General features: G+C 38.9%; 1 protein-coding gene across 2 annotated transcripts in view; it reads right to left on the bottom strand.

The window, feature by feature from the left end:
- Positions 1-515: 515 nt before the first annotated feature.
- Positions 516-26,882, bottom strand: part of LOC132384830 (leucine-rich repeat-containing protein 46-like) — a 33,035-nt gene continuing 6,668 nt past the window's right edge. For both annotated transcript variants that reach the window (XM_059956393.1, XM_059956394.1), the window contains exons 3-8: positions 24,507-24,615; positions 23,359-23,405; positions 21,951-22,060; positions 14,201-14,270; positions 11,955-12,157; positions 516-6,472 (exon numbers count right to left, since the gene is read on the bottom strand). In XM_059956393.1, the coding sequence (XP_059812376.1) occupies positions 6,228-6,472; positions 11,955-12,157; positions 14,201-14,270; positions 21,951-22,060; positions 23,359-23,405; positions 24,507-24,615 (784 nt within the window). In that variant the 3' untranslated portion in view covers positions 516-6,227. The remainder of the gene's footprint in view (positions 6,473-11,954; positions 12,158-14,200; positions 14,271-21,950; positions 22,061-23,358; positions 23,406-24,506; positions 24,616-26,882) is intronic.

The following is a 26,882-nucleotide window of genomic DNA, read 5'->3' as shown; positions in this document are numbered from 1 at the left end:
TGCAGTCCTGCAATGAACAATCAAATCAAATCCCTGCAATTTACCACATCCATCTGTGAATGTTGAGTAACTGAAAAATATATATCCTTAACTCTCTCAAAATTGCTGCTTGTAATGATTCAAGATACTTCAGGCCATCCTGAGACAAAAGAAGTGAAAATGGACTCAGTGCCCACTTTATTAAGTACAAGAGTAGAACCCAGTGTGGTCTTCTATTGCTGTAGCCCATCCACTTCAAGGTTCAACATATTATGTGTTCAGGTGCTCTTCTGCACACCACTGTTTTAAAGCTTAGTTATTTGAGCCTTCCTCTCAGCTTGAACCAGTCTGGCCATTCTCTCATTAACAAGGTATTTTTGCCCACAGAACTACCACTCACTGGACTTTTTTGTTTTTCGCACCATTCTCTGTAAACTCTAGAGACTGTTGTGCATGAAAATCCCAAGGGAATCAGAAGTTTCTGAGATACTCAAACCACCATGTCTGGCACCAAATATCATTCCACAGTCAAAATCACATAGATCACATTTCCTCCCCATTATGACGTTTGGTCTGAACAACAACTGAACTTCTTGACCAAGTCTGCATACTCTTCTGCATTGAATTGTTGCCACGATTGGTTGATTAGATATTTGGATTAATGAGCAGAGACAGGTGTGCCTAATAAAGTGGCCACTTTTACACTTTATGTAAAGCATAAAGAAAAGGCAGTTTGAGTTCTAAAGCAGTGAAAGGGTATTATGTTAGCAATAAGCACAATGACTGTATATCTGTCCTGTTCGTTCATGGCTGTGCAATACCTACTCTGTTTAACATTAATAATAGTCAGAAAACCATTAATGCTCTTATAGGAACAACACACACAAAATAATGAAGGAACTCACCAGGTCAGGCAGCATCTATGAGCAGTCAACATTTTGGGCCAAGACCCTTCATCAGGACTAGAAAGGAGAGCAGGCAGAAGCCAGAATAATAAAGAAGGTGGGCGGTGGGTGGGGAGGGGAAGGAGTACAAGTTGGCAGGTATTAGGTGAGACCAGTAGAGGGAAAAGATGGGTGGGTTAAGGGAATAAAAGGGAATTAACTGAGAAGTTGGGAGGTGACGGGTCGATGAGGCAAAAGGGATGAAGGAGAAAGAATCTGATAGGAGAGGACATTGGATCATGGAATAAAGGAGCGGGGGAAGCTGAGGGAGCAGATGATTATTGGAAGTTAGAAAAATTGATGTTCATGCAATCAGGTTAGGCACTACCAAGATAGAACAACAGATATTGCTTCTCCAACCTGCTTTTAGCCTTGTCGTTAACAGTAAAGGAGACCCTGGACAGACATGTCTGTGTGGAATGGGAAGTGGATTTAAAATGGGAGGCTATCAGGAGATGGTTGTTGCGGCAGACGGAGAGCAGGTGCTTGAAGTAGTCCCCTAATCTGCATCAAGTCTCGCCGATATAGAAGATCCCGTACTGGGAGCACCAGATACAATAAATGACCTTTACGGACTTACAGATGAAATGCTGCCTCGTCTGCAAGAACCATTTAGTGCCTGAGTGTAAATATATTTTAATATTTGTTGTTTTAGAGTCTATGGGCTTTCTAGAAAGGTTTTTAAAATATTTCAAGTGAAAGGAAAAAAAAGACTACAGTAACTCATTTCCTACATAGATTTCGGCGATGGACAAAAATGTTTGGGGTAATCTTCCTGCAATTGAGGAAATACCAAGGAAAACCAGTTATGTTGATACTGCAGAAGAGATTATAAACTCCATTCCTATCCTTCCAGATTTGCACTGGAGCCTTCTTGTGAAAATATAAAGCTGTGGCAATTAGTGCAGTGAGAATGCACTTGTAATTTGAATTCAGGTTTATTATGGAATATATCTATTACATTTTTATTAGACTACTTCTGCATATCAATGATGAAAGCAGTGAGGCAAGAAAATGGCTGCAAATTGGTCCTGAACTTAATGAGTCCTGTAGCAGTGTCAGAAATCATGTGTGTGATGCTTTAAGAGGTTTCTTTGACCTTGAAGGATAACTATTGGATTATGAAAAATATTTGAGAGATTTCTCTGAACACATTAGCAGTGTGCTTGACAAGCTTTTTCTACTTGACGAGCAGTATTGCTTTTGCTAGCAACGTGTGATCTGATTTTCAGAAGAATGCAGTCATATATTCCTGTGTAATGCAGAGCCAGTGTATTCTGGATTGTTTTTGGATGTTACATTTATTAAGAGTTTATTCATGCTGCCAAATCACATGAAAATACAAGAATAGAAGCAGTCATAGCAATCCACACTCACTGCATGTATGGAGGAGCAAACAAAGAACAACACTGTCAGGTGAAAATTAAAAAAACACTGCAAATGCTGGAAATATGAAATAAAAATAGAAAAATACTGTAAACACTCAGCATCAGTGGAAAGAGAAACGGAGTTAAATTTTCGGTTCAAACCCTTCACAATTTATTGGCATGAATAGGGCAGATAGCTCCTCTGCTATTCACAGAAGTCGAGGGTATGGGCTGCTCAGCTCCTTGTATCGTTCATCATGATCGTGGCTGATCTATTATCTCAGTTCTGCTTTCCTGTCCAAATATCCAAGACTTCTGCTTTGATATTATGCAGTTGAATTTTGCATGTTCAGACGAGAAGGCAGATCGGATCTCAGCTTGATGATTCATGTAAAAAACTGGCACTGGGGTGCTGTTATGTGCAATTTGCTGTGGTGGAAAATTAAGTACAACGTTCTGATTCAGGGCCAAGAGCTGGGAAACAAGAGTCTAAACAATGTCATAGGATAGGAAGAAGAGCAAGGGCTTGAGAAGTTTGAAATTGGGATGGAAGTAAATAGGCATTTTTGAGAATAACTGATTATGTTATAGAGTAGACCGCTGACAGCAGAATTTCATGTAGTTATCACAAAGAATGATTTTATATACAAATCCCATTTCCAGAAAAGTTGGGATATTTTCCAAAATGCAATAAAAACAAAAATCTGTGATGTGTTAATTCACGTGAACCCTTATTTAACTGACAAAAGTACAAAGAAAAGACTTTCAATAGTTTTACTGACCAATTTAATTGTATTTTGTAAATATACACAAATTTAGAATTTGATGGCTGCACCACACTCAACAAAAGTTGGGACAGAGTTAAAATAAGATTGAAAAGTGCACAGAAAATTCAAGTAACACCAGTTTGGAAGACTCCACATTAAGCAGTCTAATTGGTAGCAGGTGAGGTATCATGACTGGGTATAAAAGTAGTGTCCATCAAAAGCTCAGTCTTTGCAAGCAAGGATGGGTCATGGCTCACCCCTTTGTGCCAAAATTCATGAGAAAATTGTTAGTCAGTTCAAAAGGAACATTTCCCAATGCAAGATTGCAGAGAATTTAGGTCTTTCAACATCTACAGTACATAATATTGTGAAAAGATTCAGAGAATTCAGAGACATCTCAGTGCGTAAAGGGCAAGGCCGGAAACCACTGTTGAATGCATGTGATCTTCGAGCCCTCAGGCAGCACTGCCTAAGAAACCGTCATGCTACTGTGACAATTATAGCCACCTGGGCTCGGGAGTACTTCGGAAAACCATTGTCACTTAACACAGTCCGTCGCTGCATCCAGAAATGCAACCTGAAACTGTATTACGCAAGGAGGAAGCCATGCATCAACTCTATGCAGAAACGCTGGTGAGTTCTCTGGGCCTGAGCTCATCTCAGATGAACCAAAAGACTGTGGAACTGTGTGCTGTGGTCAGATGAGTCCACATTTCAGCTAGTTTTTGGAAAAAAACAGGCGTCGAGTTCTCCGTGCCAAAGATGAAAACGACCATCCTGATTGTTATCAGCAAAAGGTGCAAAAGCCAGCATCTGTGATGGTTTGGGTTGCATCAGTGCCCACGGCATGGGTGAGTTGCATGTATGTGAAGGTACCATTAACTATGAGGCGTATATTAGTATCTTAGAGACATATGTTACCATCAAGGCGACGTCTCTTCCTGGGACGTCCATGCTTATTTCAGCAGGACAATGCCAGAACACATTCTGCACGAGCTACAACAGCGTGGCTTTGTAGACACCGAGTGCGTGTGCTTGACTGGCCTGCTGCCAGTCCAGATCTATCTTCTATTGAAAATGTATGGCGCATCACGAAGAGGAGAATCAGACAACGGAGACCACGGACTGTTAAGCAGCTGAAGTCTTATATCAAGCAAGAATGGACAAAATTTCCAATTGCAAATCTACTACAGTTAGTATCCTCAGTTCCAAAACGATTAAAAAGTGTTATTAAAAGGAAAGGTGATATAACACAATGGTAAACATGCCTCTGTCCCAACTTTTGTTGAGTGTGTTGCAGCCATCAAATTCTAAATTTGTGTATATTTACAAAATACAATTAAGTTGGTCAATAAAAGTAACTTTTGTTTTTGTTTTTGTACTTTTGTCAATTAAATAAGATCACGTGAATTAACATATCACAGATTTTTGTTTTTATTGCATTTTGGAAAATATCCCAACTTTTCTGGAAATGAGGTTTGTACATAGAATCACTGAAAATAGTTTTTTTCTGCAACAAAATAGGTATTTTAATGAACTATTATTCCAATATTTGGTAATGACTCAAGCAGACCAGCAAGATACCAGATTTAAACTTTGATCAGTTCTGAGATCACACCAATGCAACAACACTGCCATCAGTTGGCTCAATACCTCTGGCTCAGGTAATGGAAAAATCAAGTGTAGTCAATTTTCTTGAAAGCTATGCAGCAATCTTTGCTCAATGAACATGTACATTCCAGACAGCGACAGCTACAAAATGTACTTTGTGCGAACCTTCTGTCTCTTGGTTGAAAATATGAAATGATATGTTGAATGGGCAAGTCATCCCAAATGCAGCAGCAACTCAAGGAAGCCAATAAATGTACCATTGCCCTAGAGTGCACATAAACAAATTCAAGGTTGTTGCCTTGCTTCTATAAAAGCAGACTAATTAAAGCAGATGCCAGAGTAAAAATGAAAAATTCTCTTTCAGTCAGCTTGCTCTTTAACAGATGTAGTAACTGCTAAAATACTGACATTTACCTGACATTATAAAAAGTTTCTCTGGTATGCCCTCTTCACAAAAAGTAGGGCAAACCTAATACAGCTGGTCACTGTCCAGTTAAGTCAGCAGCAAAGCAACAAATGGTATTGCAACAGTGCTATGGCCCTGCACTTACTCATAAATGACCTGCTTACTAATGCCCCATTGTGCCAGGAGCAGTTGGCTCCAGACATCAATGAAGTCATGATCCATACTTTTACCAAAAAGTTAAATTACAGTGACGAGGTGAGAGTGGGTGCCCTCAACATTAAGACAGTTGACTAAGTTTTCTATTAAGGTGCTTCGGTCAATGGGCAATGGGCATCTAAAGAAAAATAGTCAATGGGCATCTAAAGAAGTTAATACCCTGCCCAAATGAAGATGGTTTTGAAAACTGATTGTACCAAGCCCAGAACATTATTGCTGGAATCCTTCAGGGCCCAACTGTCTTCAGTGAGGCACAGCATGTTGAGGGATTTCATAAACTCTTGAAGCTTGGGTAAAATGTCCACTTGGTGTTTATCAAAAACCCTCAGATTTATTCTTTACTTTGATGCAAAGCAAAAAATATGGGGATAGGCTCCCAAGCAGACTATGAGTTTCTACCATAGGAAGAAGCTGAGATATTGAAGGAAAAGCTAAATAAACATGAAGGAGAAAAGGAAAGTCAGATGCTTGAGTCAGATGGACTGAAATACAGAGAAACACATGAAGAGCATGAATAAACCATGCCAGCATATGCACACCCTAAAACTAACAGATTTGAGATGAAACCAAGAAAAACCCAATTTATATGGTTTAATATGAAAGCCACCTGGAATATTTACACCCTGAACCACCAATCATCACAAATCCTTCACTCTATCTAAAGAATGAACACACTATGCAGAGGATTTAGCAAATTGAGGCAAAAATAATAGCGGGAGGGAGAGAATGCTCAATTTTTAGTTTTAATTTTATCCAAATTAAATTTCCTACCCCTAAAATAAGAAAATTGTTCTGCTTCTTGTTCTTGACTAGTCTTTTAAGTATTATTGGGTTAATGCTCTTTTGACTTATGGTTGGCTTGATAAAAAGGAATCTTTTCAGTTGAAGTAGTTGAGCTAATTCCTCAGTTAGCCCTGTGACAACTGCCCTGAATTTGTTAATCCAAGGTATCAGCTTGGGCAGCATGTTCTTCATTTTGGCCATTTTCTCGCAAATGAAAATTTGGATCGTTTCTTGGATAATTAGAAAGCTTGCCCATTTTTATTGGTTCATATTGCATTTGAGTTAACTGTTTACGGATCTCCTGCAGTTCATTCAGTCTGTTCTTGTGTTTCTTTTCAGCTTCCTTCCTTCGCTGTTGAGATCGACAGACCATTTCTTTATGAAGCTCAGCAAAGAAATCTGTGAACCAAAAGAATGAATACAGTAAGCACAGCTAAAAGGATGTTACAAATATTTGTAGTCTTGATAAAGATTTTAAAACATTAGCTTTACTTGTTACATGTATATCGAAACACACAATGAAATGCATTATTTGCATCAACGACCAGCACAGTCAGAGGATGTGCTGGGGGCAGCCCACAAGTGTCGCTATGCTTCTGGTGCCAACATAGCATATTCACAACTTACTAACCCTAACCCATAAGATATTAGAGCAGAATTGGAGCATTTGGCCATTCAAGTCTGCTCCAACATTCCATCATGGCTCCATACTTAGTCCTCAACCCTATTCTCCTGCCTTCTCCTCATAACCTTTGACACCCTTACCTATCAAGAACCCATCAACCTCTGCTTTAAATATATCTAATGACTTGTCCTCCACAGCCATATGTGGCAATGAATTCCACATATTCACTACCCTCTGGCTGAAGGAATTCCTTCTCTTATCCGTTCTAAAGGGATGTCCCTTTATTCTGAGGCTGTGCCCTCTGGTCCTAGACTCCCCCCACTATAGGAAACATCCTCTCCACATCCACTCTATCCAAACCCATACACCTTTGGAATGTGGGAGGAAATCAGAGCATCCAGAGGAAACCGAGAGGGTCATGAGGAGAACATACAAATTACTTACAGACAGCGGCAGGAATTGAACCCTGATTGCTGATTGCTGGCACTGTAATAGCATTACACTAGCCACTACACTACCATGCCCCCTTAGTATGTAGGTAGCTACATAATCTAAAATAATTTATATGCCAAAGAACATACAAAAACAGACAAGTACTAAAAACAGGGGAATATTTCCAAATTATTATTAACTAAAGGGCAAACACAGCAAAAGAAATCTTCTCACAATCAGGCTCATAAGAAGTTATGGCACAGAAGCTCAGGCCATCACAACCACACCAGCTAAAGCTGGCTTGTAGGTGCATCCTACTTCCCATCTCATGATCCAGATTGGTTGTGGCACTTCAAATGCTCACCCAGCCACTTAAATACATTGAGAGGTACTGCCTCCACCATTCATCTAGGCAGCAAGTTCAGAACACTCACATCTTGAGTGTGAAATAATATTCTCTCCCAATTCCCCTCTAATCCCTCCACCTATTAACATTAATCTATGTTCCCTGATTACTGCCCTCTATGTTTAAGCAAACAGGTTATTGCTTACCCTCTCTAGGGCTCTCACAATTTCGTACAGTTCAATTAAATATCATTCAGCTTCCTCTGTTCCAAACAAAACAAAGCAGCCTGGACAAATACACATCATAACTTTGACTCTCCAGCTTTGACAACATCCTTGCGAATTTCCTCTGCACTCTCTCTAGTCGTTTCTTATTAGGTTCTTGATAGGTTTTTGATTAGTAAGGATGTCAAAGGTTACAGGGTGAAGACATGAAAATAGGGTTAAGACGTATAATAAATCAGCCATGATGGAATGGCAGAGCAGATTCCAAAAGGGCTAACACTGCACCTCTGTCTTATGGTCTTATTTCACATTCTTACTGTAGCATGGTGACCAGTACTGTACACATTAATCATTTAAACAGTTCCAGCATGCTCTCTCACCTCTTGAATTCTATGCTTCAAACATGAAAAAGCAAGAATCCCATAAACCTTGTGATATACCATTGTCTATTCTTGTGGCTGACTCTCTGATCTATTTACAATCAATTGTTAACACCTGGACTGCAATAGTGGATACTGTGTTTTTGATAGCTGCTTTTAGGACAGTATTTTAATACATGGGAATTGGTTCACAGAATCATACTGCATGAATCAGACTCTATACTAACTGCCTAGCATCCTCTTACACTAATCTTATTTTATCCTCCCATATTACTAGCAACTCCCAGATTGTACCACAGAATTGCATTATCTAAAAATAACACAATTACCTTGAGTTTAACCTTTTAGGCAAGATCAATTTTTTATTGTAGATTATCAAGACAATTTTCTGAAGTCTGAGATCTGTGCACACTTTGATAACTATGTAGGCAAATGAACAGGTGATAACAAATGAATCCATTCAGACTTCAAGTTCCCCATATAACAACTGATATAGCTTGCATCAATTCTGATACAAAACCATTATACTGAGACATTAACTCTTTTCCTCTTTACACATGCTGCCTGCCCTATTGGGTACTTCTAGTACTTTTTATTTTTATATTAGATTTTCAGCATCTTCTTGAATTTTGTTGCTGGTAACATCTGCAATGGTCTAATAATTCTAAACTACGGGTCATATTGTTTCACTTAATGTTGGAACCACAGCCAAGGTAAACTTCCTGCAAAAGAAAATGTGATGACAAAAAGCTGGGCATTTGTTATAAAATCTGCTTACAGTTTTGACTTGCCATGGTGATGCAGCTATTTCTATTTGCAGTCTCATCAAAGACCACAACAATAACATATTTAATAATGTTACTTGCAGTTTTCTTGCAAGTGGCATTAATGAGCTCTTAAGTGCAACAGTGACACACATTATATTACATTATAATAAAATTATAATGTTCAGAAGTCTGTTAGCCCTACTCATTAGTTTTAGTATTTATTCCTCATGTCAGTAGTAATCCTAAATCTATGTATCTGCTCAATTCCCATAATCTCTTTATTACCCTAATCATTATCTAAACCTATTTTTAACATAATAACAATCTCCGGTTCAATCAATGACTCAGACCTCTGTACAAAAATTTGCTTTTTCTCAGTCCTGAAATTTCTTCACAAATGTTATATATAATCTTTTCACAGATTCCTCACCCAATAGAAGCAAGTTATAGCTACCTAAATTAAACACCTCATTATATCACCGCTTACTATATTCATGAAAACGGCTCAATTGAACTAGGTATGAATTAATTTGAGTAGAATTTTCTGATTGGAAAGCAAAACTTAAAAACTTTTGCTTTCAGATTTAAACGATAAACACAATTTCAACAATCTTTTCCATATTCTTAAATAAATATGTTCTATAAATATTGAACAAGATTCAGTTCTTTAGTGTGCAGAGTACTATCCCCATTACTCTTAGTGGTGAAACGTGCTTTTTGTTCTTTATGGTGTTATATTTTCAATCGTAGTAATTGGATGCAGTCAAGCAGAGAACAATGAGAAAGAAGGGACATTGAGAGGAAGAATAACACTGGTAATGCTTTTTTTCATGACTTGTACAAGGTAAAATAAATAGAGGTGGAGGGAGTGTCTTGATATTCTGTCAGCTGAAATGCCACCATGAAACAAGACATGAAACTTGGGTAGGGGAACAAAGCAATAAAGATTAAAAGGTAGCAGCTTCAAAGTGGCCAGCTTCATTGCATGTTAAAATGCTTGAATTTTGGAATTATACAATAGGAAAGAATGAAGTTATGAAAGCAACTCAACTTGGCTCCAAAACTAATCACAGAAACAATCCAAAGCCAAAGTGGCAATATCTTCTAGTGGGAAAGGAAAAGATTGAAAGTGGAGAAATATCCAAGGGTTTCAGGTGCCTCCTGGTGGCTGATCATAAGGAATACTGGTCTGGGAGCTCGAAGAAAACAATGATAGATTAACAATGATCATTAATACTAATCCAATCTGAATACATCAGAGATAAAGGAGTGATTTAACCCAAAACCTCAAAAGCCAGAATGCTTAACCCCAAATATGTACCGTTTTATCAATGCATCTTACAACGTAGCAAAATGTCAGTGTCTGTATTGTTAGCCACGGTTGCACTTTGAATCACATCAAGCAATAATAAATGCATCCTGTTATTAAATTTATTTATTGGACCAAATGTTACATTTTAATGACAGCAGTAATATGAAGAGCAATTTTATCTGGATATCACACTCAGTACAGAGCTAAATGGACAATAAAATGAAAAGGATGGCAAATATCCAGATTAAGGAATACAGCAGAATGTTGCAGCTCAAACAAGAAGCTTTGATTCGGTTGGCAGGAAATAGTATGTTTTTTTCTCTGTCACAGCACAGAATTCAATAAATATTAGTGAGAAGTATATAAAGAGATCAATGGCTGCAGGTTAAAAAGAATGTTAGAATGACATTAAACCTAGGTGTTTTCATAACATGTCTACCCCATGTTCTGGATTTTAAATCTGAATAATTGTATTTTCAAAAAATATTATCCCGGATTGGTGAGCTTGAAAAATTTTATCTCTTTACACTTGGTGGGTTGTGATTTGTGGATGATGTCAGACACACAAGTCATTACTCCGCAACCATCTGTCATACAATTCATTATTGTGAATGAAGAGAACATCATACCAAGTCAAATTGTGTGCTAGCTGGGATCTACATAAGCTCCCCTCTAGCAGAAGGGGTTCAATGTTAGAATTACTCCAAAAGAATTGTGTCTTTGCAAACAAAAATAAACTAACACAAGAATGCAAGTAAACTAGAGAGGGTGCAGAAGTGGTTCACGAAGTTGTGGTTGGCACAGGATGGTTTGAGCTATGAGAAGAGACTGGATAGGCTTGGACTGTTTTCCCTGGAGTAAAAGAGACTGAGTGAATGAGAGTGAGAGTGGCCTTATAGGGGTTTATAAAATCACGAGAGGGCATAGATAAGCTGGATGATTATAGTCATTATTTCCAGGGCTGGAGTGTCTAAGATGAGAGGGGAAAGATTTAAAAGGGACGTGAGAGGCAAGTTTTTCCACACAGAGGTCATAAACACAAAAGATTCTACAAATGCTGCACATTCTGTTGAAGGGTCTTGACTGGAAATGTTGACAGTTTATTCCCCCTCCATAAATGATGCTTGACCTGCTGAGTTCCTTCAGCATTGTGTGTGTGTGTGTTTCACACAGAATAGAGTGGGTATGTGAAACAAACTGCCAAAGGAAGTGGTAGAGGTGGGTAAAATTATAGCATTTAAAAGACATTTCAAAAACAGGTTCACAGATAGGAAACCTTTAGAGCGATATGAGCCAAATGCTCGCAAATGGGACTAGCTCAGGAAGGCAACTTGTTCAGCATGGTTGAAAAGGCCTGCTTTCATGCAGCATAACTCTCTCTCTATAAAATTATTTCATGCAGTATAGCAGGAAAGCACATAAGTTTTGTTAGTAGACTAGCAATCCAGAGGCTTAGACGAACAATCTGGAGACACAAGTTCAAATTCCAGCATAGCACTGGCAAATTTATATACAGCTACTTAAACAAACCTGAAGAAAATCAGACATTCATTTTTGTTTTGGCTCTAAATGAGATTTAATAAAGTGGCTAACCTCAGGACATTTCAACAATACGAGAATTCCTAAACGTACTTTCTTTTGTACTAAGGAAAAAGGAAGGTAATTTCTTTATGCAGGATTAAGAGCTTACCCCTGCATTTCAAGCCCAACATTAGAATATCTTCTCTACATAACACTGAAATGCTGTAAATGTTGGAATTAGTCATGCTTGAATCATGCTCTACATAGTCTGTACCTTTTATTTTTTCTGGTGAAGTGAAGATGTTAGGTAATGAATCATTCTTCTCAACCTCAGTGTCATCCAGTTCATCAGAATCCTCCTCGTTTTCAGAACCATCTGAATCATGAATTTCTCCAGCTTCATTTGGATCTTTCTTTCTTTGGACAAGGATACCATCAAGTTGCTGCAGGACAGGAAGAGTCTGTATCACCTGCTCCCTGTAAAATATTGGAAATCACTGACAGAAGGCCCGATTATCAGTTTCCATCAACAAATACCGCATTACATTGTGGATAGAGCATGTACACCAACTGTTCCTTTACAGCACAGAGAGAGATGGGGGCAGGAAACTGACAGGATTGCTCATTTCAAAAAGAGACAAATGTTATTTTCTACTGAAGTCTGTGGAAAATTGGGAACGGTGTGAAATGGGTGCTCTGCCAAATGAGCTTTGTTAAAATTTGCAACAAGTCCAATGTTGAATTCCATTTGCAACTCTTCAGAAAGTGAAGCAGCCCAGACTGTAAGAAGACCTTGAAAACATTCAGGCATGGCTGGGTATGGGACAAATTACATTTGTACCACATAAGCACCATGGCATGATCATTCCCAACACAGGAATTTAACCACATTCCAAAGTATTCAATGATATCACTATTACTTAAGACCCCATCATCAATATCCTACAAGGCAATATTAAGCACAAACATAAAGGAATTAGTTTACAAATATGCAGGCTACAATGGACTGGGTATCCTGTAGTAGATCACCTTCTGACTCATTTCCACTAACCCCAAAAACATTCAAGAAACTCAGCACCACCTAGGATGAAGCAGCTCTCTTGTTAGCTATCCTATCTTAAAGACTTACTCCCTCTGCTACTGGTATGCATGGCTACAGTGTGTCCCATTAAAAAAAATACTGCAATTATTTACCCTAATCCATCTAACTGCACAATCCAATCTAACACCAAGAATGACAGGAGAACCTGGCGCGTGGAAATTACATTTCTTGTGGCTTCTTTTCTAAGGCACATACTGTGATGACATTAAAATATATCATTGTTTCTTCATCATCACTAAGTCTGAATACTGGATCCCAATACCCTCCAGTACTCTTGGAATACCTTAATTGGGTGTTGTTCAGCCATTCAACTAGGTGGCACAGATGGTATCTCACTGCATCAGAGATCTGAAAGGAACTGTCTGCACTGAGATTGCACATTTTCTACATCATTTCCTACTGTTGCTCTGGTTTTCCCCCATGGCCCAAAGGGTTGGTAGATTAATTGGCCACTATAAATTGCCCATTGTGTGTATGTGAGTGGTAGAATCCTGACTGGGAGTTACAGAAGAAAAAACAAAAAGGATTCATATAGAATTATAAACACAAAAGATTCTACAGATGCTGGAAATCCAGAGCAACACACACAAAATGCTAGAGGAACTCAGCAGGTCAGGCAGCATCTATGGAAAGGAATAAACAGTCAATGTTTTGGAAATAAAATTAGAATTAGTGCAAATGAGTGACTGATAGTACAGGTAGAGTAGACTAAAGTTCAACTGTACATTTAAATGAAAAACATTCCTCTGGGACCAAGGTGCAGAACACAGTACATATATCACATACATAAAATAATATTAACAGGTAAAAAGTATTCTATAGATGTACAAGTTGATATAAAGTGCATATACAACATCTAGCTAAATATACACCAGTATATTATGCCACTGGCGCTGTCATAAGCAATGTGTACTGGGTGGTAGCCGGGTGTTCAGCAGTCTCACAGCCTGGGGGAAGAAGCTGTTATCCAGCCAAACAGTCCTTGTTCTTATGCTGTGGTACCTCCTGCCTGGTGGTAGAAGGTCAAAGAGATTGTGAGATGGACGGGAGGGGTCCTTGACAATGTTGAGGGCTCTGCGAATGCAGCACGTCTGGTACATGTCCTGGATGGGGTGGGGGGGATGATTCTCTTAAAGACGCGATTCTGCGGTATACCTCTCTATGACCACTACTTCCAGGCAGTTGCAATAGGCAATAAATGCCTACAATGTGCATAATTTATTAATAAATTAAAAACTTCTTTTCTGTCTCAGGCAGAGTCAAGAGTATAGAAATACCCTGCTAATTCCATTTCCTTTTAAGAAGATCTGCAGAACAGATATCAACTATTCTGTTAGTCAACTTTGCATACTCCTTGCTGGCCCCCCAAAATCTGCAATATAAGCTCTTGAAACAGTATGCCAGAACTCATGACTCACCTATATTCTTCCTGTTTTGTGCAGTCATTGCCTGACATATTCAGAATGATGAGACGTTCTGGAAATTCACCTTAGTGTATAAAGACAAAAAATGTCAATGATGAGGTAACTACCTTGCACATTTAAAAGTGTTGCCAGAACAGCTGCAACAGATATCAAAATAAATAAATATTCCGATTTGCCCACTGACTTTACAGCCTTTCCTTCGTCATGAATCACGGTCACATACTTTTCTCACCCTGTCCATTAGAATTAGTAATTACATTTGACTGTTAGTGCAGCACAATGAAGAAATGGTGACATTGCAATGATAAAATACCAAACAATGGCATTTTGCTCATACACTCATTAACTTTTTTTTGATGAGTTGAACATAAGACTTAGGAGCAGAATTAGGCATACAGCTCATCAAGTCTGTTTCGCCATTCGATCATGGCTAATTTATTATCCCTCTCAACCCCATTCTCCTTCTCCCCATAACCTTTGACTTCCTAATCAATTTAATTAGTTTAATGCATTTTATGATGATATTGGGATTACATATTGATTGTTTTGAACTGATTATTTGAAATGTGTAAATATGGTATAATTAAGAGAATAGGTCTACATGGTCCATAGCAGTTAATCTCTTTTCAGGATTCATTAATCCTGAGAACAAACTTCTGAAATATATGGTGAGTAAGAAGTTTTTAAAAGGGAACTTGACAGGTCCTTGAGATATGAGGTGAAGGTGACTACCCGACATTAAAATTTCATTTGAACAAGTGTGGCATCAAATAGCCCTGATAAAACATATAACAATATGCAAACAAGGAAACTGCACTGCTGTGAGTCATACCTCAGACGAAAGCAGATCACTCTGGTAGCAGGAATCCAATCATCCAATCCCAGGACATCACAGACGTTTTTCCAGTTAGTGGCCCAAATTCAACCATCTTCAGCAGCATCATCAATGGCAATTATCAAGTCAGAATTGGGGATAATTTCTGATGGCTGCAGAGGTTCAATCCCATTTACAATTCCTCAGCAAATGTAGCAGTCATCTCTGCACGCAACAAGAGCTTAACTTGGGCTTGGGCTAATAAGAGTCAAGTGCTACACAATCCAAAAAAGGGCACAGTAATTACCATCCCAGCAGTGTTTAACCACCTACCATTAAGGATCAATGATCTTACCATCAACATCACAGTAGTCACAAAAACACTCTAGTAATGAAAGCTTGTCATAGGCTCCATATGCTGGGGTAAGTGACTCAGATTCTGACACCCCAAAGCCTTTCCACCATCTGGAGCAGTGCAAAAGAAAATCCTCACTGCCTGGGTGAGTGCAACTCCAATAATATATGCAGCACAAAGCAGCCTGCATGATTGGAAATCCATTTACCTCCTCAAAAATTACTCCCTTCACCACTGACACAGAACACTGCAGAGAGCCGTCTAGGCCACTCTAACAGGATCTCTCCGATATGTGATATGCACCACAAAGAAGAACAAGGGGTTTAGCAACATAGAAACACCACTATCTGCATGCTGCCATCTGGATTGCTCACAGTCCTGATTCAGAAATAGATCACCATTCCTTCAATATAGCTATACCTAAATCCTGCAACTATCTCTCAAATAGCTGTGAGAAGTATTGGAGCAACTCTTTCAGAGAGTTGGCATGTGCATAATGGCCTTGTATGAAACTTTAGCATTTTATAATTATGCGATTTATTTACTATGGGTGTACAAGATATAAATACTGTACTGAGAACATATTTCATCTCTTTCGAGCTCATTTATCTTCTCTGCACACAATTATGCCACTCTCAAAAAGCAAAGGATACAGGAAATTTACATTCCCATCAACCTTGACAATTGTTTGGTACTGAAATTCTATATTTATTCATGCATAAACAACTGTCAGAAACCTAGTACATAAAAGGCTTATTTTTAAATGACTACAAGTTGCACTGTGGCAGCAACTCACAGTTTAGAGGCTGAGAAAGGGTTAAATGTTCAAACGGTATATCTTCAAAACTAAATCTATTGACTAATGAAAGAAAGCTCTTTATAAAAATAGCGGTAATTGTGTAGGATGGACAAAGGTACAGAAATTTGCAAAAACTCAAGAACAATCTAGAACAGATGGATGTCAAAATAAAAATTGCAGAATTGTCTGGGTTGACAGCTAGAATGAACGTTATTGGTATTGGTTTATCACTGTCACATGCACCAAGATACAGTGTAAAGCTGTCTTGCATACTGTTCATACAGATCAAATCATTACACAGTACATTAAGCTACAATCAGGACAACTAAGAGGTGGTCATGAAAGGCAGAGGAACGATTACAGGATTCCTTTAAGTCAGTAGACTGGACCATGTTCGAGAGCTCATCTAGAGATCTGAATGAATACACCGTGGTTGTAACGGACTTATTAAAATAGCTGTGGAGTGTGTCCCCACAAGATCATTCGGAGTCTTCCCCAACCAGAAGACCTGGATGAACCATGAGATCCAAAATTTGCTGAGGGCCAGATCAGAGGCATTCAAGTCTGGAGGCCAAATAAGCTACAAGATATGCAGGTATGATCTCTGGAAAGCTATCTCATGGTTGAAGTGGAGATTTCAGACCAAACTTGAATCAATGAGGGATGCTTGACAGCTGTAACAGGGCTTGAATGCTAGCACCTCCTACAACGTTAAATCAAGCGACATCGGAGACAGCAGGACTCTGCTCCCAGATGAGCTCAATGCCTTCTATACTTACTTTGATCGTCAAAACATGAAGGAACCGTCACAAACCCCCACATCTCCCGATGATCCTGAAACTGATGTGTGGGCTGCCTTTGAGAGGGTGAATCCAAGGAAAGCATCCGGACTGGATGGGATACCTTGCCTTGCACTAAAGACCTGTGCTGACCAACTGGCTGGTGTGTTCACTAACATCTTCAGCCTCTAGCTTCGGCAGTGTGGTACCACCTGAATCAAGCAGGCTTCAATTATACCGGTGGCCAAGAAGTGAATGGTGACCTGACTATCATTCAGTAGCACTTACATCCACAGTGATGAAGTGCTTTGAGAGGCAGGTGATGAAACTTATCAGCTCCTGCCTGAGAGGCAACTGGATCCACTCCAATTTGCCTACTGGAGCAATAAGTCTGCAGTAGATGCCACTTCATTGGCTCTTCACTCATCCCTGGAACATCTGGACAACAAAGATGCATACATCAGGATGCTCTTTATCGATTACAGCTCAGCAATTAACACCATCATCCCTCAAAACTAATCAATAAGCTCCAAGACCTTGGCCTCAGTACCTCCTTCTGCAATTGGATTCTGGATTTCCTGACTGTAGACCACAGTCATTTTGGATTGGCAACATCATCTCGGACATGATCTCCATCAGCACAGGTGCACCACAGCCTCCTGCTCAACTCGCTTTTCACCTATAGCTGTGTGGCTAAGCACAGCTCCAATACTATATTCAAATTTGCTGATGACTCCACTGTTGTGGGCCGAATGAAAGGTGGCAATGAATCAGCATACAGGAGGGATATTGAAAATCTGGCTGAGTGGTGTTATATAACAACAACCTCTCACTCAATGTCAGTAAGATCAAGGAACTCATTGTAGACTTCAGTAGGCGGATACCAGAGGCCCATGAGCCAGTCCTCATTGGACGATTAGAGGTGAAGAGCGTTAGCAACTTTAAATTCCTGGGTGTTACTATTTCAGAGGATCTGTCCTGGACCCAGCATGAACATAAGTGCAATTGCGAAGAAAGCATGGCAGTGCCTCTACTTCCTTAGGAGTCTACGGAGATTCGGCATGACATCTAAAATTTTGACAAACTTTTATAGATGTGCAGTGGAGAGTATATTGATTAGCTGCATCACAGTCTGGTATGGAAACACCAATGCCTTTGAATGTAAAATCCTATAAAAGGTAGTGGATTCGGCCCAGTCCATCATGGGTAAACCACTCCCAACCATCAAGCACATCTACATGAAACACTGTCATAGGAAAGGAGCATCCATTATCAGAGATCCCCACCACTCAGGCCATGCTCTTTTCACATTGCTGCCATCAGGTAGAAGGTACAAGAGCCTCAGGACTTGCACCACCAGGTTCAAGAATAGTTACTAATCCACACTCATCAGGCTCTTGAACAAAGGGGATAACTACTCACTTGCCCATCCATTGAGATGTTCCCTAAACCAATGGTCTCACTTTAAGGATTCTTCATCTTGTTATCTCATGTTTTCATTGTTTATTGTTTTTTATTTATCTTTGCATTTGCACTCCAACTGATCTTCCATTGATCCTGTTATAGTTACTATTCTATAAATTTGCTGACTATGCCCGCAGATAAATGAATCTCAGGTTGTAAATGGCAACATATATGTACTTACTTGAATAAGGTAAAACAATAACAATGCAGAATAGGTGTAAAAACTACCGAAAGAGTGCAATACAGATAAATGATAAAGAGCAAGATCATAACGAGGTAATTATGAGGTCAAGCGTCTGTCTTATCATACAAGAGTCTGATAACAGTGGGATAGTAGCCATACTTGAACCTGGTGGGAGAGGGGAGAGTAGGGAATGTCCGGGGTACACTGGCTGCTTTAATGAGGCAGTGAGAAGTATTGACAGAGTCCACAAAGGGGAGGCTAGTTCCTGTGATGTGCTGAGTTGTGTCCACAACTCTCTGTAATTTCTTGAGGTCACGTACAGAACAGTTGCTATGCCAAGCCATTATGCACCCAGACAGAATGCTTTCTATGGTACATCAATAAAATTTGGTAAAAGTTGACAGGGACATGCTGATTTCTTTAGGCTTTTTCTGTTACATTTGTCAAATTATCATGTGGAAAACTTCTAATTGTATTTTATAGTCTATTGTGGGGTCTGAGCAACATGGGCAAGCTATACTGTCCTGAAGCTGAGTGGCAGTTAAATGTCAAGCACATTACAATAGAACAGGAGCACATTTAGGCCAGCCCAGGCCGGAATAGTTAAGTTTCCTCCATAAAGGTCATTAGTGAAGCAATTGGATGTTTACAACAGTCCAGTAGTTTTATGGTCACCATTAGTGGATCACAACTTCCTAATTCGTCACTTATGCTGAATTTCACACAGGAATTAAATTACTCCAGCCCTCTTATCCAATAATATAATCGCAATGTTACTGTAGCCATTACAGAATACTGCAATGTTTAAGTCGTTTTGAAAATATATCAATACGTCCTTGGGGTTTGAAAGTGAGCTTAATTGGATTAATTTGCATTTCAACATCACAATGATTTTTTTCATACCATGTGCCATGCATACAGACTAATAAATATATCCCAGTCCTCTGGTTTGCTCATTTGATATCACTTTTTGGATCTTCAGCATTAGCCATAGTCATAGAGCATTACAGCACAGAAATAGGCTTTTTGGCCCATCTAGTCTGTAGCCTGTGTCAAACTATTATTCTACCTAGTCCCATCACCCCACACATGGACTGCAGCCCTCCATATCCCTCCCATCCATGCACATATCCAAACTTCTTTTAGATGTTGAAATCAAACTCACATCCACCACTTCCAGCTCTTTCCACAAACCCCCACCTTTGCCCTATGTATACCCCTCATAATTTTGTATAATTTTCTATCAAATTTCCCCTTATTCTCCTACGCTCCAGGGAATAAAGTCCTAACCTATTCAGCCTTTCTCTTTAACTCAGGTGCTCAAGTCCCAGCAATATCCTTGTGCATTTTCTCTGCAAATTAGGCCTCACCAATGTCTTAAAGAACTTCAACATAACATCCCAACTCTTGTACTCAATACTTTGATTTATGAAGGCTAATGTGCCAAAGTTTTCTTTACGACCCTATCTACCCAAAACACCACTTTCAAGGAATTATGGATTTGTATTTTTTTCAAATATATAAAGGATATAAGAGGCTAGAGTAAATATTGGACCACTGGAAAATTACACTGGAGAGGTGGTAATGGGGGTCAAGGAAATGGTGGGCGAAATGAATAAGTATTTAAGTTTTCACTGAGGAAGACATTAGCAGTGAGTGCAGTTGCTATTATAAGGGAGACGGTGCTTGGGAAACTGAAAGGTCCGAAGGTAGACAAGTCACCTGGACCTGATAGACCACACCCCAGGGTTCTGAAAGAGGTAGCTGAAGAGTGAAAGAAGAAACTGTGGACCACAAGTTTCTGAATGGGCCATAAGTTTACTGTTTTAATGAAATATGACTAAAATATATAAATAAAAAAGAAATGAATATATGTAATTTCAATGAAATGAATGGGAACATGTGTTAGATGATGCAAAGGATAATTATTTTTCTGTTTTGTTGCACTTTGAGATAGTATTGCAGCATTTCCAAGTGATAAGCAGTTAAATTTATGCAATTTCCTTCACTGGCCACTCAAAGTAGAACTGCAAGATGCTGATCTGATTGCATATGTTGATTATTTGAAACAACTGCACACTGATGCGGAATTTCTGTTCAGAGACCTGTTGAAGATGGATATTCATGCAGATTGGGTGGTGGATCCATTTCGGGTGAATGTGAATGATGTTGACACCACATTGCAAGAATGTCTACTTGAGCTGCAGAGTGATAAACAGCTCAAGCAAAGTTCAAACACAGTCAGCAAAATGTCTGGAAAACTAGTGATATTCAGAATAAGTTTCCACAGCTCTGGGAGAAAGCAAAGTTGTTTTTTAATTTACCTAGTTACCTCTTACCTAGTTGAATGTGGTTTTAGTCAAGCTCTTCACATGCTATCAAAAGCTTGTAACCATTTTGATGTTGTGCAAAGAGATGATCTTTAACCAAATTGCAACCAGATATACAAAAACCTGCTAGATTGTATCAGTCACAAATAACTCACTAAGTTCCCAAAATAACAATATTAATCACTTTTTCATTGCTGGTTGGAAGAATATTATATAATATTATAAATAATGTATCCTATTCAGAGCTTTGAAATAGTTTTATTTTTCATATACACTTGTAATATTATATTTAACATATAATAATGCTTATAACTTGTTATATCATAAATATTGTCTGTGTATTAGAATTAGTACAGTTGACCAAAACAAAATTAGCATCTAACTGAGACTATGGTGGGGGGGGGGGGGGGGGGGAGGTACAGAGGTAAATGAAAGTCCCAAGTGGAACATGAGCAGAAAAAGGTTGGGAATCACTGCTCTACACACTATAAAGTGTTACAGTTGAAATCCCTCTGTTTGGATAGATTTATAATAATCATGAAAATGACTTAAAATATGATCTGAGAGAATGAAAAGATTTTATTTCATTGGAAAAATTTTTCATTAGAAATATTTTGCTTATTGTTTAACAAAATACTTTATGTTTTCAGTACGAACCATTCCCAAGCTAGTAGGTCACAGCTTGGTCAAAAATTCTCTACCCCACTTCGGAAATATGCCTTAACATTCAAACTTTGAAACAGCATTACTGACAGATTATGTTTGAAAGAGCCCAACACAGAAATGATAATTTGTGCTGAATCATTGCAAGTTCATGTTAAATTCTACCTATGATCTGAGATTCCTGCAGCCAATTTCATTAATCATACCCATAGCCATTAACGAGAGAACAATTTGCTGCCATTGACTTGATGTGGATCCAAATAGCTTCTAGAAATGAAATGACAGACTAATTGGTGCAGGCAATTAATGAATAATATCTACTTCAAGCTATGAAATGATGACTGAAGTAAACTAACCTGGATCCAGTTGTTCAATCTGATTATCTGAGAGGTCTAAGAATCCCAATTTCTGTAAGCATTTTAGGTTTTCCACTTTCTGGATTCTGTTGCCAGCCAGTGTCAAAAACCTGTACACCAAATTAAACAGCTTAATAACTCCCTCTTTTTTTTCAGATGCCCTTGCATTATACATGGGCTCCTTCTCAACATGGCCCTTGTACTAGGCATTAAGAATATTACACAGTACTCATTCAAAACCAGTAGGCATTTCTACTTCGGACAATTACAAAGTACAAACAACAGTCCTCAAATTTAGTAATTGTACGTCCACAAAGTGAATGATTGCACCTTCTCAGGAAAGACTACATGCAGAATAAACAGGAATCTTTACACTGAATGACTGGTGATCGTCTCAATCAGTAGACACATTCTCATTGGATGAGTGGAATCTCACTGAGCATTAGGGATATTCGTTCTGAATGAAAAGGAACCGTGTACAAGTATCACTAGGCTTTTTCTTCTCTGATAGTCTGTCAGATAACTTGCTTGCATTCTAATTCTGTGGATTCTGATGAGTGTGGGACTTGTAGGCTCCAGGGGCTATGGGTGCTGGACACATTCCTTCCATGTTTAATCAATATTGCTGGAATCTCTCCAATTCCTTGAGGTGTCTGTAAGAAATCTATATCTCTGATCCATAGCAGAGGGCAAGAAGTTCAACTCACAACCGATAACTGAACACCTCATATTTCACCTTGGTAGTCTCCAATCTGAAATACAATCAATATCGATTTCCCTAACTTCCCATAATCACTCCTCTCTCTTCCCCTCACCCCTCTATGTTTTCCATCATCACTCTGGTCTCCTTACCCCATCTCCTTCTCATCCACCACCCTCATGACCTGCCCATAACCTACACCTTCCTCTCTCTGGTTGCACACCCCTCTTTCTTCATTCCATGGTCTACTGTCTTGTCCTTTCAGATTCCATCTTCGTAAGCCCTCTGCCTTTTCCACCTCTTGCACATAATGCCCTCCCCTCCACCTTCTTACCTTCCCCCCTCTCCTGGATTCACCTATTATTCTGTATTACCCACTAGCTTGTGCTCCTTCTCCTTCCTCACTGAAGCACACAGTGCAAAGATAACCAAGCAGTAAGGTCCAAGTGAAAGGAAGGGGGTTGCAAATGTTGGAGGAAGGAAGTTAGAGGGCAAGTGGGCAATGGATAAGGGATTCAAAGACTAGAAAGCTGAAGGGTAAGAGGCACTAATGGAAAGGTGAAGAGTGACAGACATCAATGAGAGTGTAAATAGTGCCGCCTGAAGTGAGAAAAGGCAAGCTTGTCTGAACTAACGTGTCTTTTATGCATTACTACAAGTACAATACTTCACCAGTGACAAAATTCACATCACATTAAACTCACTTACCTTAAATTGTGAAACAATTCTAAATTTTCTATCTTCTTAATTTGATTCTGTGATTGGATTTGAAGAAATAGAAAGATTGAATGAATGACTGATGTAAACTTCCAGTTAAAGGCTCAACTGTTCACATGTCCTGAGGTGGAATGATTTCCGATATAAAGGTTTTGCTTGTCAAACCTTCTACAATCTAGTACACATGAGGAGTTAAGGATAAAATATTAACTTATTTTAAATTTAAGATTAAGACTGGCCTTTTATGTATTTTCAGTGCCATCTGTTTTAATTTCAACTTAAATATCTGGAATTTGAAGACAATTTGATTTAATTCTGAGTTAGGTGAATTAAAAAGGAAATATTAACACATACACAACAGCTCCACATACACAACACAAGAAATATTAACACATACACAACTCTTCAAGATTCTATTAAATTTGTCTTGTAAAAGTTCCCATTTTCTGTATGCCTATTTGATTGATCAAATAATATATAGAGAAACGAAGGTCAAAGAGTCCCATCTTCTGCAGGTGAAAACTTGGATATCATTGCTATTACTGTACTATGATCCCCTGTTAAAACCTATTAGGGTAACTGACTGCATCTCCATACATTAGTTTGCTTATTCAACATGAGAGGCTCAACATCCCTTATTAACATTCATTCTTAAAATGGTTTGCTACAACTAATATTTTATTTATTGTCTCTGCTTCTGATGCATGAGACCCAATCCCACAGGCAGTGTCCAATCTCTGATAACTGGGATATGGAGTTCAATGGTGCATAGAAAGAAGCCCATAATGCATTTACCAATAGTTTGGATGAGCTTTGCCACTCATGTACAAGCACAGTTAGAGCTGCAGGTGGACATTGTGGTTGAGTCTGGTCTTCTCCTCACTCTATCCATTGCACCATTTTCCAGCATCAGGGTGGCAAGTGGCAAAGTTCTCTCTTTCCCACAGTACTCAGGCAAAATATTTTTACCACTACCACTTTACTGGCTGAGATATCTATGCCATCTGGAGACAAATTTGGAAATTTACAATATGTAAGTCTTAATTTTACAACAACTGATTTACCCAAAGAACTATCAAAAGACAACACAGTTTCTCTTCAATCAATTCAGTGAAATCACCAGCGGGAGCAGGAATTACCTGCTGAAGGTAAAGACTGCAGATATTTTCCACACACTCAAAATTTCCTAGGGTGCTGATATTCTCTCGGTCTAATCGAATAGTCATTAGCTTTGCCAGAGCTTCTTTCCTGTATAGAGAATGTGGGCTCATTAACACCAAAAATTAGAGCAATGAAGAGACACCTCAGTATTACATGTTTGGAGATACATTTTGTTACAGTATCTTGAAATTAGGATGGCATTACGAACAACCACCAGATGGAGTACTTACATTTAACAAGTTATAATCCTGATTTTTAAAATTTATTTTATTTAGATACAGTACGGAACAGATCCTTCTGGTCCAACGAACCGCACTGCCCAGCAACCCACCTATTTAACCCTAGCTGAATCACAGGACAATTTACAATGACCAATTAACCTACTATCCAGTATGTCTTCGGACTGTGGGAGGAACTGGGAGCACTCGGAGGAAATGAACATGGTCACGGGGAGAACGTACAAACCCCTTACTGGCAGCACTGGAATTGAGCTCTGACGCCACAAACTGAAAAAGTGAAGGAAACAAATCCAAGGACTGAGAAGTAACTGAAAATGGGGGCTTGTAAGACTGACTTTGGTGTTGTAAAGACACTAAACACTGACTGGAAGACTTAAAAACAAGGGGAAGATAGAGCTTACAGCAATATTTTAGTTAAGATACAGTACTGTGCAGAAGTCTTAAACATAGTTTTAAAAAATTCTGTGAAGCGAAGATGCTTTCAAAAATAATGTAATGAAGTTTCTAAATATTAAACAATTTACTACAAAAAAGCAGTTAAACAGTAAAAAAAACTAAATCAAATCAATATTTGCTGCGAACATTCTTTGCCTTTAAAACTGCATCAATTCTCTTAAGTACACTGTTTTTATAATTTTTATAATTTTATAATTTTACAATTTTATAAGAAAATTGGCTGGTAGGCTGTTCCAAGCACCTTGGAGAACTTGCCACAGTTCTTCTGCAGACTTTGGCTGTCTCTCTAGGTAATCTCAGACAGCCTCGATGATATTGATATCAGGGCTCTGTGGAGGCCATACCATCTGTTGCTGCACTCTCTGTTCTTCATTTCACTGAAGATAGTTCTTTATGAACTTGGCCATATGTTTGGGGTCATTGTTCTGTTGCAGAATGGAGTTGGGGCCGATCAGACACCTCCGTGATGGTATTCCGTGATGGATGAAAAGCTGCTTGTACTTCTCAGCATTGAGGAATCCATTAACTCTGACCAGACCACCATCTCCATTTGCAGAAATGCAGCACCAAACCTGCAGGGAACTTCCGCCGTGCTTCACTGTTGGCTGCAGACACTCATTCATGTAGTAGCACTTCTATGGACAAACTGCCTCCTGTTCAAGCCAAAAATTTCAAATTTTGACTCACCAGTTCAGCACCCTAATCTGCCACTGTTCAGCACCCCAGTCGTTGTATTTTTGTGCGTGGGTGAGTCTCGTGGGTGAGTCTCTTGGCTTTGTTTCACTTCAGAAGAATGGCTTTTTGGCAACAACTCTTCAATGAAGACCACTTCTGACAAGTCATCTGTGGACTATAGAGGGGTGTACTTGGGCTACAGTAGTTTATGTGAGTTCAGAGCTATAGCAGTGCTGGATTTCTTCCGATTTAGAAGGGACATCAGTGTAATGTATCTCTCGCTCATCTGCACTTAGTTTTCATGCCTGACCACTGTGTTTCTGGTCCTTAATCTCGCCCTTTTCTTTGTGCTTCTTCAGAAGAGCCCGAACAGTACATCTTGAAACTCCTGTCTATTGCAAAATTTCTGTTTTGGAGAGACCTTGCTGATGCAGGATGAACACTGTTAGGAAAATTAATTTGCTAAGGAAATCAATTAAAGTTGATTATAAGTAAATAGACACGGACTTCAGAGTAAAGAGAGCTTTATTCACAATATCATGGGGGAGTGGAACAGCTAACAGTGGGTTTTGAATCCAAATAATAGTTCCTTTTATACATGTACAAATTGATTGCAAAAACAAAGGCTGTTCAATTAACCTTGTGAATTACAATAGATAAGCTAAGTTCAATATGCAGTTCTCTTGTGCTGAACTATATCCATAGCAACACCAAACATTAAAAATTCAGTCCTGTATACAACTTTGTAATAACAGTTTGTCTCATATCCTTGAGGCTAGTTCTTACAAGATAAGCAACTGCAGGTATTTATTCTATGAACTGTCTCTGCTAAAAGTCAAGGCCATATCTATAACAAATAAAGCTGCAAACTGGTTTCCATACTCAAAAGCTAACATTAACCCTTTGTTATCAAAATCTTTAACTCAAATATTTTCCTCCACACCACAACCACCTTGTGTCTTGTTGCTATGCTCATTCTTTCCA

Source organism: Hypanus sabinus, chromosome X1 (genome assembly GCF_030144855.1).
Source record: "Hypanus sabinus isolate sHypSab1 chromosome X1, sHypSab1.hap1, whole genome shotgun sequence".
In the NCBI taxonomy this organism is placed as follows: Eukaryota; Metazoa; Chordata; class Chondrichthyes; order Myliobatiformes; family Dasyatidae; genus Hypanus; species Hypanus sabinus.
The sequence above is the reverse complement of the archived record's forward strand: the minus strand, read 5'-3'. Positions and strand labels throughout refer to the sequence as shown.